This window comes from Quercus suber, unplaced genomic scaffold (assembly GCF_002906115.3).
Source record: "Quercus suber isolate HL8 unplaced genomic scaffold, Cork oak 2.0 scaffold_151, whole genome shotgun sequence".
Lineage (NCBI taxonomy): Eukaryota > Viridiplantae > Streptophyta > Magnoliopsida > Fagales > Fagaceae > Quercus > Quercus suber.
In genome coordinates this window covers 1,280,884-1,294,980 of record NW_027069612.1, presented here as the reverse complement: position 1 = coordinate 1,294,980, position 14,097 = coordinate 1,280,884, and the positions used below count along the sequence as shown (strand labels likewise).

General features: G+C 32.6%; 1 protein-coding gene and 1 long non-coding RNA gene across 2 annotated transcripts; one reads left to right on the top strand and one right to left on the bottom strand.

Annotated features, from left to right (window-relative positions):
* The first annotated feature begins 6 nt into the window (after window positions 1-6).
* LOC111993311 (uncharacterized) lies at window positions 7-218 on the top strand. The gene is made up of 2 exons (XR_002880948.2): window positions 7-57; window positions 138-218. It is a non-coding gene; the product is annotated as an uncharacterized LOC111993311 (long non-coding RNA).
* A 4,225-nt stretch (window positions 219-4,443) lies between these two features.
* Window positions 4,444-5,694, bottom strand: LOC111993334 (uncharacterized). The gene has a single exon (XM_024025182.2). It carries the CDS (start codon window positions 5,692-5,694, stop codon window positions 4,444-4,446), a length of 1,251 nt encoding a protein of 416 aa, XP_023880950.2.
* Between the last annotated feature and the right edge of the window lie 8,403 nt (window positions 5,695-14,097).

Here is a 14,097-nt window from a genome sequence, read left to right as displayed (position 1 = left end):
TGCGTGGAGGAAAGAATGCGTGAACTAATAAGTAATCTAATCAGACTGTCAAAACAGGTCAGGTTTTTTCCTCTTTTTTTATTCTCACTTGAATTATCGGTGATTAAATGGTTCTGAATTTTTGTGGATCATTGTAGCGGGTTGATATTGAGAAACCAAGACACCGAACTGTTGTCACCTCAGATGTTCAACAACAAATCATGACAATGAATAGGAAAGCTAGGGAGGAATGGGAAAAAAAACAGGCTGAAGTAGAGAAGTTGCGGAGACTGAATGATGTGAGTGCCCTTGCACTTTATGAGACAACGAACTAAATTCTTAAAGTATCCCTTCTTTAAATGAGCATATTGCAATATACTTCTTTTGAATGTGGTAAAATACACACAAATGTTTACTTTGGGTCTAATTAAAGTTCTATATATTTGATATTGTATGATATATCTCTCCAAATGCAGCCTGAGGGTAATAATGGAGTTAATGGTGACAAGGAGAAAGATGATGGTCGTGGTAAATCACTTAAGGTATACAAGATAATTCATTTATATCTTCACCACTCAACCAAATATCAAAATTCTTGACTTTGATATTTGCTTCGGTACAAGCAAACAAAGAGGAATATGACAAAATGAGGACAAGGTCAGCAAACGTTGTAGCCCGTGCTGCTGTTGGAGGAGATGACATGCTTTCAAAATGGCAACTAATGGCTGAGCAAGCCCGGTAGAAACGTGAAGGAGGGGTGGATACATCTGGTTCTCAACCAAGTAAAGATGTGAGTCGCAAGCCTTTATCAACATCTGGAAGAAAGGACAACCAAGAAATAGAGAAAAGGGCCAATGCAGCTCTTGTTGCTGCTTCTGGTAAGCGTGCCTTAATAAACTAAATAGTATTTTCACAATGAATAGATTTTTTTTGCATTGGAATCAATTTAATTTCCAACCAGGAGATTGAAATAAATATGGTCCATAAGATAAGGGCTGGGTTTCTAAAGTGAAAGGAAAAGTTATATAGAATTGCCATTAGATCAATGATGCTTTATTTTTTATTTTTAATAGGTAATAAGACAAAAATTGAAAGAAATGAACATTGTGTAGTGGAAATGAAAAATGATACAAAGTGTTTGGTTGGTAAGAAGTAAGACATTCCTAATACAAGTGTAGGAATGAACATTGGTTTGTATTTTGCAGTTTAATGTATGGTTCCATGTTTTGACTGCAATTGTCTCCTTAGAAATTCAACTTTATGATATTCACACTCCATGATGATTACTCTTTATCAACTACAATAGACTTTAGGTTTTGATGTAATGGATTCCATAGCTTTAGTTTTTTGATTTCCAAAATCCAAATAGAATATGTTCAATGGAACCATGCTGGGGCATTACTTTCAATATTAGACCAAAAGGGCAAAACACCTGTGATCTGATTTGCCAAATCACATCAAAATAAGGAAAAGATGGTCTTAATAATATTCAAGTTTAGTCCTTGCTAACTCTCAAAAAAAAAAAAAAAAGTTTAGTCCTTGCTGATGGGAAGGAAATAGGAGATACAAACCCATTTGATAGAGCATCTGTCAAGAGCACAAACAAACTTGAGAAGCAGGTGAACAGTCCTAAAGTTTTATAGTCAAACTAGGAATTTAAAGTGACAATACACTTCATAAAAAAACATGATTGCTAAGTGCCATTTCTTTGTGAAGACCAATAATCTTGTCATACCTAACTAAAGAATGCATGGGGTTGAAGGTCACACTTAATGTAAGAGAAAGCTTTCCAAAAGTTGCCCCATAATATTGTGATTTTCGGATGGTCAACAAATCTACAGAATTTTAATCATGAGAAAATGAGGATGCATATCAATTATCAAATCATTCTTCATTCTTTGGGAAACATGGATCACTTTAGGTTTCTGAATTTCTTGTCCCCTAATGCTTCCCTTTTTGTAACTCAGTTGGAGCTTACGCTGGGAATAGGAGGCACATCATATGAAGATTTTATCCAAAGCATGCATCTACCAATGCAGTTGAGGTACAGCTCATATCTTGGTCTCTTATCACTTAGTTTCTCTAGTTTTGTTAGTCTCGAGTTTGATTTTCATCTTCGTCACTATGGTACATATGAACTATTTCTCAATTGCCCTTTGTGAAACTGCTTGTAGGAATATGTTTAAAAAATCATGAAAACTTTCATGACCAAAAAACTACATTATCTATAACTTATATGTGGTTCAGAACCTAGACTCATCATCCATGAATCAATTTCTTTTCCACTTGTATTTGTTGGCCTCCAACCAATTTTAGTAATGTCTCTACAATTAATGTAAATGTAAGCAATTGCCTTGTTCTGAAGATAGAAATTTTTGACCAGCTCCTTGAAGTATTTTAAGTGATACACTTCAATTGTAAAATGACTGAAATTATGTCACTGCTTAAGGGCTATTCAAATGAAAAATAATTATGGTATGTTATTTTGAGATAATTATGTTATATATAAAAAACATAATTTGGAATATATTTTCAATCTGAGAAAAATGATTGGTGGTGATTAATCTGTAGATAAGCATATTAACTGGCTTTCCATTATCTTTTGTGCTTTGTTTGGATAAGGGAATGGTATTGCTTAAAACTTAAAATTGTTGACAATAGAGAGTTTTTTGTTGGCTGTCACTAAACTTGTATTGGCACAAAATTCTTGCCAAAAAAGGGAATTCAAGAAACATTAACTACAACCTGTTTTTTGACTGCCCCATCCTCCAAATATTGTCTAGGTATTAAATTTTAGATTTTCCAAACAACTAGCCAAGAATGAGAACTTTTTTAAATTAAAATTTTTTTAACATGTTGTAAATTTTTACAGAAGAAAATAAGAAGACGCTTGGAAGTATGATACTTATAATTCATTCTTAGGTAGTAGATCAAAACCTTTTTTTTTTTTTTTAATGAGTAAGATCGTAGACTAGGCTTGGAAATAAAAATGTATTGCTTGTTGATTTATTTGCACATATTATTGCTGTTAATTTTGTTCTCCAAGCAAAAAGCTTCAAACTTTAGAAAAGGGCATTTCAATAATCTTGCAAGGATGGATTGAGATTTGAAACTAAGACAATTATAATTTTCAAGGATCTAGTAAGTAGTTTCAGACTTTAGGTCAAATGAGATGCATGTTATCTGTTATCTACCTTGATATTAATATTTGAAATGATGCCAATACATTGCTGTTTGTAGTTTTATTTATTTACCACCTTTCCTGTCATAAACTGCAGTCAGGTTGATCCCATTGTAGCATCATTCTCTAGAGGAGCAGTTAAAGTGATCTCAGCATTGATGGTGGTTGAAATAAACAATGTAAAACAACAGGAGCATAAAAGATGCAAATATTGTCTTGGAACTGGTATGGATGTTGGAATTTCTCCCATATTCTTATTATTAGTTTGTACTTTCTCACTGTTGTTTTTAATGTCTATGATTGAGATGGTTATACTAAATTATACTCACTCACTTCGGGTGGACCAAAATGGAGCTTTCAATTTCGAAGAGAGCCCTTTTGAGCCTACATGGATTCATTTAGCTAAATTTAGGATGAATTCTCAGCTTTTAGAGGCCATCATGTCTCTCACACTTAATTGACCTTTTTTGTTCATATATTTGTTGTTTTTATGGTGTTGGCATTTTTATGTTTAACCTTGCTAGGATTTATGGAAAGGGTTTTCACATCCTTGGAAAGATCTATTGACAATGCAAAAGGAACTCTTTCCCCCCATCCTACCCTTCTTACCCCTCTCTAATTCACCTATGTGGTTCTTTTTTTCTTTTAGGGGTGCCTTTATGCTCCTTTTTATTACTGAGTGGAGAAATAGAAATTTATACTTTTTCACCTATTAAATGAGGGATCTGCTGCTAGCGAATTCTTTAACACTTGCTCTAAAGATCAGCTTCATGAGGATCATTCCCTACCAGAACACGCCAAGCATAACCATGGCACAAACCCATCTCTAGTTAACCTTATCCGTTCTTATCCATTTTGTTGATACCTATTTCCTAATTTTTGTGGTATAAATATGCTCAGCAATCAATGTACTACATTGCAATGCCTTCTGCTCTGAACAATATAAATTTATGGCACTTTTGGCAATTCATGCAATTCTATACAACAAATTTGACATGGATCATGGAAGATACTAATTTGTTGTTTGAAAGTACAATGAAGAATTGAATTTTTTTGTAATTTTTATTTTGGGTTCTTTCTTTTGGTGGTGGGTGGAATAGGTTGAAGTGGATTAGATATGAAAGAAATTTTAGAAATTCTACTAGTAGCCCTAAAATCATTGGTTTTATACATGCAAGATTGGTTTTAATATCTAGCCATTTTCTAATTTAAATATGCTGAAATCAAGGCAACAACATTTAATTGATGTCCATAATGGCATTTTATATGAAAGCATCACTTACCTAGTTTGGATCATTACCGCTTGTCGAAGCCCCACAGGAAAGCGGACATCTTCTACGGTTATGCCCATGTTGATGACACAGTCCACAGCTCTGCTTTTGTTGAATCTCCCTCAAGTCAGAATCTGGCCTCCAGGTTCCTAGTTCTTGCCGAACCCCATCCATCTCATTCCATATCCTAGATGCCACAGGTCGACCTTTGCCCCGCAACAGGTTTGGGTCAGGCACCCACTTTGGACCGTCCACATCCCTCCACAATGTATCTGACATTGGCACCACAAATGGATGTGAGTAGGTGCGAATAACATTCTCCAAACTATAACATGGGTCAATATATGTAGTCGCATCTTGCCCCAAGTGCTGAAGAGCTTTAGTTGCATGAGAACAAAGGATCTTTCGATTTTGCCACTTTCCACAACGACATGTTCTGGCTATTATGTTTACTTCATGACTATGGTGTCCCCCTCCAGAGCTATTGATGTTGTATGCCGTAATTACTTGATATATACCATTCTGATTATTATACACTGCTATTTGGTGTGAAATAGATTTTTGCAGGTTTTTTCCATAGATTTCTAAGGCATATTTACTCCATACCTTGGCATTTGAGAGATCATGAGTAATTCCTTTGTGTCGATCATGGAAATACGCAACAAGTTTGCTGTGTATGAATTCAACCATTGCAGCAATGGGTTGGCCATGGGCACCTTTGAGTACTCCATTGAAGCACTCCGAGACATTCGTTGTCATAGCCCCATAACGGTATCCACCATCATATAGCTGGGTCCACATTTGTAAATCCTCTTTCATTAGATATGTGTATGGCATGATGGAGGAGTCGAGCTCACTTTCCTGCCGCTCGGTTCTCCGTTTCTTCCTAAGGGCCTCGATCTCGGCTTCCTTGATAGGTTGCATGTACAACTCAAATTTAGCTTCCTGAGTAGCATACCCCGCTTGCAAGGCCAATGACTTTAAAGTGGCATCCTGAAAATGCGTGTTGAAGTTGTTAGCAACATGTCGAAGGCAATATCTGTGAACTACTCGTACTCGTCCATCATCGTCTCTAGGCCAGTTTGCAATTGCATTTTGAATACCCTTATGTCGGTCAGAAATTATGCATATGTCCTTATCTGCTATCACATCCCCCAGTGCATTCCTGAGGCATTCTAAAAACCACCCCCAACTAGGCCCTGACTCTTTGTCCACAACGGCAAAGGCGAGAGGCAAAACCTTGTTGTTGGCATCGGTGGCCATTGCAATCAACAACACCCCTCGATATTTACCATACAAATGGGTCCCATCAATACCGATCACTGACTTACAATGTCTAAATCCTTCAATGCATGGAGCGAAAGCCCAAAATACATAGCGCAATATTGTATCACCGAACTCGTCCCTAGGTATGGTGTGATACCAGAACCGGGTGCCAGGTTCTTGATCCAAGTATGCCAACAATAACTTTCTCAACCTTTGGTAAGACTCTTCCCAATCCCCAAATATCTTTGCAATAGCTCATTGTTTCGCATCCCATATCTTATAGTAAGAAAGCTTATGCCCATAATACTTCCCTTTAATGAAATCTCTGAGGTGATAAATTGTTGTCGTGTGTTTTTCTTGCAACAATGGAACAAATTCTGCTGCAAGAAAATTACAGTTCATCATTCTGCCATCAAGGGCCATGGCAAGGGGTGTACAACTGTGAGGACCCCTATAAGATGTGACCATCCATAGACTATGTTCAGGCTTCTCGACTACCCCAACGTACCATATGCATGACTCATCGACGCATTTCATAGATAGTCTACTTTTGGGTGACCAACTAGTGATAATGTTTCTGTTATGCTTTGCGGCGTAAATTGTTAATGCACGTTTCACCGCTTCTTTATTCTCAAAAATCAACCCTTTCGCAAAATTCATGTCCGCATTCCAAGAAGAACCAAATGCATGCTGAACAACTTCAGGATCAACCATATTTTTCCAAGTATTTTTATAAAATGATGAGGCAAGAGGTTCATAAACAGGGGTCGTATTTGTAACATGCTGAACTCTGACATTAGCGTCCGCATCATCTTCATCACATTCAGCCATATCATCAACATCAGGAATTGGAGAAATTTCATGATCATCAACACCCCTGTCAAAGTCACCATTATCAATCCTCTCTTTGTACTCATCTCTATCGTTAGGATCTTCCCCAAAACAGTCTTCATCTTCATCTTCAACTACTGGAACTGTAGAGGATTCACCTCGATGTGTATAAAATTGATCTTCATATCTATTTCCAAGTTCGCTCTCAATTGTTGCTAGTGTCCTTGAAAAGGGGGTGTATAGCCTCTCAATGTGGTGCATTGATCATCTAGGACTGCAATTGTAGAGATGTAGTTGTTTGTACAATTTCTTCCTCTACGCCGACTTCCGCACGCGGCTTCAAAGTGACGTACAACTCAAAATTGCTGTTTGTTCCCATTTCTGCATCTTACTAAACATGAATTTCACATGTTTGTCCTCTGTTATCTCCATATTTCTGTAATTAATGCATTGATTGAGGACTTCATATGGAGAACGGAAAGTAATATGTTTGTCATGCAAAGCAGGGTTCACTTGCAACTCTTCCATAATTTTTACTTTCAGCTCATTCAGGGTCTTTAGTTTAGGCGTATCATCATATAGTAGCACTGCATACCCGGACCTTGAAATGAGGATCCGTCATAAGGGTTGGTATTGGTAAGGGGTCCACCGTAGTATATATTTATAAGGATCATTGTCAACCTATAGATCATCAAGTGCAATTGTGTTAGTTACAAATTCATAACGCTCAATCAACATTAATCACAAAACTTTGCGTATGAAATGCCAACAACACTAACCTCAACCAAATTTGCATATACTCACCTTTAGTAATCTTACAAAAATAGTCATTACCAAATTCATATTCTTTAAAAATTTCAAATCATTCTAGGGGCATGACTTTCAAAACCCATTCAAATAAGTTATGATGAACAAAAATATTATATACCAACCAGTTATCTATTGAAATCTTTGTTACAAATACTATCTTAGGTATCAACTCATAATCCATTTCATATCCATGATAAAGACCTAAAAATACTAAATATACCTAACAATTGATCACAATATTTAGTACTAAATATTCCCAATACATCACAATAGTAATTTTTTAAAAAAACTTAGCATATTATCACAATATTTATACTAACAACCAAAATAAATATTCCCATATGTCGTAATAACATAATTAATCACAATATTTTGTACTAAATATTCCCAATAATCACAATATTAATTTAAAAAAAAAAAAAAAAACTTAGCAAATAATTTAATCACAATATTTACACTAATAAAAACAAATTCCCAATATGTTGTAATATCACAATATTTAGTTCTAAATATTCCCATAATCATAATATAATGTGTGTATATCATGTATTCATGATCTTAAAGTATATAATGTGTTTTTGTTAGTGTAAATGTGTGTATATAATGTGTGTATGTAATGTATTCATGATCTTAAAAGTATATAATGTGTTTTTGTTAGTGTATGTGTGTATATAATGTATTCATGATCTTAAAGTATATAATGTATTCATGATCTTTTAGTATTCATGATCTTATAAATGTGTGTATATAATGTGTCAAAAAAAAACTAGCAAGTAACAAAAAAAAAATTACAATATATTAACAATTTAATCACAATATTTACACTAACAAATAACAAAAACAAAACTTTCCTAATATGTTTAAAAAAATTTCTTCAAAAAAAAAAAACTAGCAAAATAATCACATTACCTGAGATGATGAGTGTTGTGTGAGTGCAAGTGAGAGAGAGCAGGAAGAAGAGTTGATGAAGAGGAGTGTTGTTTGTTTATGAAGAGGAGTTTTATGAAGAGTTGATATGTTCAAAAAGGAGCTAAAGGTGTGACCAGGTAAGAAGGAAAAAGGTCCCCAGTTGGGACCCATGATGGCAACACGTGGAAGGGATGTGACAATTCTTAGAAATCGAGTCCAGAGGAGACGATTTCCAGCTGTGCACGTGACTCCCTGCCACCCCTCTGCCATGGAAGAGACTGGGATGAGACATCTAAAAGGGGCACAGAAATCGACTCCAGAAGAAATGACTTGTATGTACACAAATCGACTCCAGAGGACGATTTCTGTGCATACGAGTCGTCTCCTCTGGAGTCGATTTCTGTGCGTACTGTAACCTACTCCTCCGCCTCAGCTCCTGGTGAAACAGAGAATGCACAGGAAAATCGACTTCAAAGGACTCGAATTGTTAAAAATAAAATTTGTTTGAAAGTTTGTCTAACTAATGATATTGTTTGGGATTAGTGGTTATTTTCTTAAAAATCCCAAGGATGGAGCGGTAAAAATAAAATGAATTTGGGTGTTCAAACTTCAAACAATATAATTTGGGTTTAAAAATAGTTTGGCTTTTTTTGCTTTGCCAGTTAGGAAGCTGAGTTAGCATTATTTTAACAGATGGCCTTTTATTATTGGTTGTGATTACTTGGGAGGACCAGCTCAACTGTCCTCCCGGAGGAGCTAATAATTTCTCGTGGGATGGCATGGCACTAGTACAAGTACTGATAGACATAGACTAGTGCTGTAGTGGTACTGTTATTGTGGTAATAAGCTTCGAGAGATTGGGTCTGTGAGGGCGCATTAATTCGTTTGGATAATCTCTCGACTCAAAACCTTTTCTCTGCATACACTTGTGAACTTTGTATAGGGTGGTGTCGATTCAATTTTAAGGCTCCCAGTTATTCCCTTTTAATTAGTGACATGCACAGTGGAATATATTTTAGGATTTAAACTCTATGTGTGTGTGTGTGTGTGTGTATATATATATATATGAGGATGCATTGATTCGTTTGGATAATCTCTCGACTCAAAACCTTTTCCCTACAAACTTTCAAGCACTTTTTGTATAGGGTGATGTCAATTCATCTTTAAGGCTCTAGCTATTATTTTTAATTAGTGGCACGCATAGTGGAATATGTTTTAGGATTTAAACTCCATATATATATATATATATCATATTATATACTATATAATAAAAGCTAAGTTTAGACACTGTGGTTGCGTTAAGTGGTTTCACCATATTGCAAAAAATTTTAGATTTTTAGATTTTAAAAATATATAAAATTTTTCTTCTCCTATAATTTCTAAGTTGATAAAATATATCTTAAATTTAGTTCTTATCAACTTTTTTTTTTTTTGGGAATAAAGTAGCAGTTGTGTTTTCATATCAACTACTTCTTTTATAATTCATGTAATTTTTATCCTTTTTTTTTTTTTTGGTTAACGTGGAGTTATGAGAGATTTTAGAATTGGGAAAAATATAATTAAATATGTTGAAGATAAAGTTACTTCACGTGATACAAATCTTAATTAGATTACAGTTGAATTACATTTGATGTTCTTAATATGTCTCCTTGCAGTTTCCTTTAAGGATTATGTATTTGAATTGAAATAAAATTAGATTAACTTTAGACTTTTGGTCAAAGGTTGCAATGTAGTGTAATCCAAACACTTGCTTCTACGGATTGGGTTTTGAGATGTTTGTTTCCTAGAAAAACAATGTATAAGGTTTCAACTTGCAATTAAAGAGGTCTAATACATCTTAAATTGCAGCAATATTCTATAGATTTTTTTTTCTTATCTTCTTCTGGATTAAAAAAAAAAAAAAAAAAAAGCAACTTAATATATGATTGAGTTAAGGTGATTATTTTTCACACCTCCACAAATTAAGTTTAAATCCAAGAGAAATTGAGTTGAACTAAAACTATTTAAGAATGCTAAAATCAATCAATAAACAAATACCAAATTACTACACATAAAAAAAAAATAGATATATTTTTTTTCTTATCTTCTTCTCCTATAATTTCTAAGTTGATAAAAAAATTAATTTAATTACAATCCAAATTCTTTTCTTCGTCTATTTCTTCTTAATTTGATCACAATCCAAAATCTTCATCTTCATCTATTCTTTTTTTTTTTTTTTTCATTTAAGTTATATTACTACACCTATTATCTACCAATTTTTTTTTGGATTAAAAAAAAAAAAAAAAAAAAACAGCAATGTGAGTTGAACTAAAACTCTCTAAGTCTACTCTACTCTACTCTACTATTTAAGAATGCTAAAATCAATCAATAAAAAACCAAAATTAAGTGAAGAACTTTAGAATGAAGGATTTGGCTTTTTTGGTGAGAATAGTTATCTTCTTTTTATTATTATTATTATTATTATTATTATTATTATTATTATTATTTTGCATTTCTATTTTTCTATTAACATAGTTCAATTATTACTTAAATTCTATGATTTTTTTAAAATATTTTACATAATGCAATTCATCTCAATTATTGATGTATTTTTTTATTTGATGTTCTTAATTGATTGTGTAGATTATTTTCTCAGTTTTGGAAATATCAAAATGACTAGACAAGTAATTTATATGTAAACTTTTACATTTACATTGCAATACAATTTTTGTTTCTCTTTATGCACTTTTATTTATCTATTTTTTAGATTATTTTGATTGTGGTACCCTAGAAGGTTTAGATATTTATATATATATATATATATAATTTATGGAGTTTTTTTTTTAGTCAAAATTTTATCACTTAATCTATTTGGGATGAAACTCATCCACCATATGAAATTAGGAGATTTATGTGAGAAGAACTATCTTCATTTTTTTTTTATGAGTATCTATTTTTCTATTAACGTAGTTCAATTATTGCTTAAATTATATGATTTTTTTTTTTAATTTTAGATAATGCAATTCATCTTGATTATTGATATTATTTTTTGATTTGATGTTCTTAATTGATTATGCAGATTATTTCCTCACTTATGGAAACATTAAAATGGCTATGACTGGTAATTTATAAGTAAATATTTACATTACAATCTAAATACTTACATTTTTGTAATTTATGGAATTTGTTTTTGATCATATATACAAGATTTTTAGTAAGTATAATGGAAAGATTTTTAAGTCCTCCCCTCCCCCGGCACACACATAATTAAATTACAATTTTACTACTAAGAGCTTTAAGAAATTTAAAACTTGCCATAATTTTTAAAAATACTTTATAATATCTTTTTTTTTCAAAAAAAAAAAAACTTACATAATATACATTTTCCATGTAACTTAATTTTAAAAAATATTTTTACTATTCTATTTGTTATTAAATTTGATTATATTATCAATATATATATATATATATATTAAAATTTATATATAATTTTTTTATCAAACCGTGCATCGCATGGGCATAATACTAATATATATATATATATATATATATAAATAAGGACAATTGAGCTGCTTGTATTTGGCAAAACAACGCTGGAAAGGCTTAAATGGCAGCCTCTCTCTTTATAGACCCAAAATTACTTTGTTGCTCCTAAGTGCGTTTGTGAGTTAAAATAAAAGTTAAAAGAGCTAAACTTTAAATTGTGGACTGCTGATGGATTTTGGGCTTTGCTTATTACATTCATTTTGATTTTTGAGCTAAGCACCTTCTTCTCAATTTTTTACTGAACCCTCTCTTAAAAAATTATAATTTGACTGCCCTTTACAGTTCAGAATTTTATTGATTTTGTAAAAATATGAGTATTTGGAAATTATGAATCTTCTTATTTTTAGATTGAAGATGAAGGAAAAAGTTAATGAAGAAGGCAAAACTGTTAAGACCAACTACTCTTGCCTGTGATTTGAAAATTCAAGGTACATTAACGAGTGTCTATGAAGTTTTTCTATAAATGTTCAAATAAGTTTTTTTGTTATTATTAATTGTACGTGCAACAAAATATGTGAGTTGTTTTGTATAAGAGCAGTATATATAATTTCTTGCTTATGTTAATTTTGTTTAGTTTTATATTTTTTGGTTTGATTCGGTTCGATCTGTTTTGTGTTTGTGGATATGTTGTGATTCGGTAGCTGAGAAATGTATATATTTATATAGAAGGGAAAAGTTTGAAATTTTGTAACTTATTTGGGGCTTAAATCTTTTTTTATTCTTCCCTTTTTTTTTTTTCGTAATTTAAAGTTTCATTGCTATATAGGTATTGATTCTTAGTCTCTTTACTCTGTTGTTGTTGCTTTACAGTTTCAAAGTAAACATCAAAAGCCTCCAGAATTCCTCACAATCTAGGCAATTCTTGTTTCCATTTCTCTTGCATGGATTTTTTTTTTTTTTGGTTCTCTTACAATATTTTTGAATATTTGTGTCATTATCCCTATGAATCTATGGTTGATGCCTTTTTCAAGAATGTGTTAGGTATTGAAAGATCTTTGAAGGTTAACATTACTATTTGGGTATTGATTTTTAGGGGATAACATTCTCTATACTATAATGTTGGGTTTTCTTTTCATGGGTTCGCTCTCTCCAAATCTTTGTGAATTATGTATCTTTGAGTTGATTTTTCAAATTTTAATCTTGCTTTTGTTATTCAAACAACCCAACACCATCTCCTCTTCATGGTCATGATTCGAGCCTACTTTCCCTTCACATTCTCATCCTCGGAAAGTAAACAACTAGGATCGGTTGATTAAAGTTTTAAAGATTTGTTCCTCAATCTCTCTCTCTTTTTATTTGATTTTCTTAATATGGGTTTTAGGTCATACAAAGGTTCATTTGGTTGAAGTATAGAAGATTTGGTTCTGAATTTATTTTTAGAGGGTGAGTATTTGCATCACTAAATTGGTGTCATGACTGTTTACGATTAATTCGATTTTAAGAAAGTCTTATGAATATAGCCAAATTTGGACCTTTAGTTGTTAAAATGTTCATTTTTAGACTTTCACATGGGGGGTTATGTGGTAGGAAAGCCTAATGGGCATTGCGCTATGTTCATGTTGTCATGATTAATTCTGGGAGTATCATCTTGGCTGGTTTGACCCTATTGTAAGATCAAATATAATGCAAGGCTTTCCTTTCTAACCGCATACGTTACTGTAGACCAACTGTTTTGAGTTATTGGTTTGGTCTAAAAATGCTTGATTTCTATTTTTTTGGTTGCCAAATAAATTATTTTGATGAAAATTGGCTGTTTTCTAGTGACTTTCTTGCAACTATCCTCCAATGAGAGAGAAGAGCCTCTAAGATTTCTGCCTGCCAATTAGAACTATGGATGTATTATTTTTTAGGATAGTTAGGGTTAGATAAGGGAAGATACTAGGACACATATTTTTGGTATGAAAGTCAAAATTTAAGCCTTTGATTTTCTTTTTTGGAGGTGTATTACATTCCTAGATGCAGCTGATTGCCGCATAGGGTCCTTAATTCAAAATACACACTAACAGTACTAATGGCATTGACCGGAACTAAATCCTTATTAAATACTATTTTTTTTCCATTAAAAGGGCTCACGCTTGTATTATTTTAATAAAAACATTGTGTATAATGTTTAGGGTAAATTGCAAATTCTAAAAATTCAGAGTGTAAAATTTAAACACTCTCAAAATTTAGGGGTGTAATCTGTAATTTTTTCCTAATGGTTACCAATTACATGAGTCAACAGTGCCGCGTATTGATATAATAGAATAATGTAGGAATAATCTATTATTTATACTAATGTGTAATCTTGTGCATATGCACAGGTACATTAAAAAATAATCACAA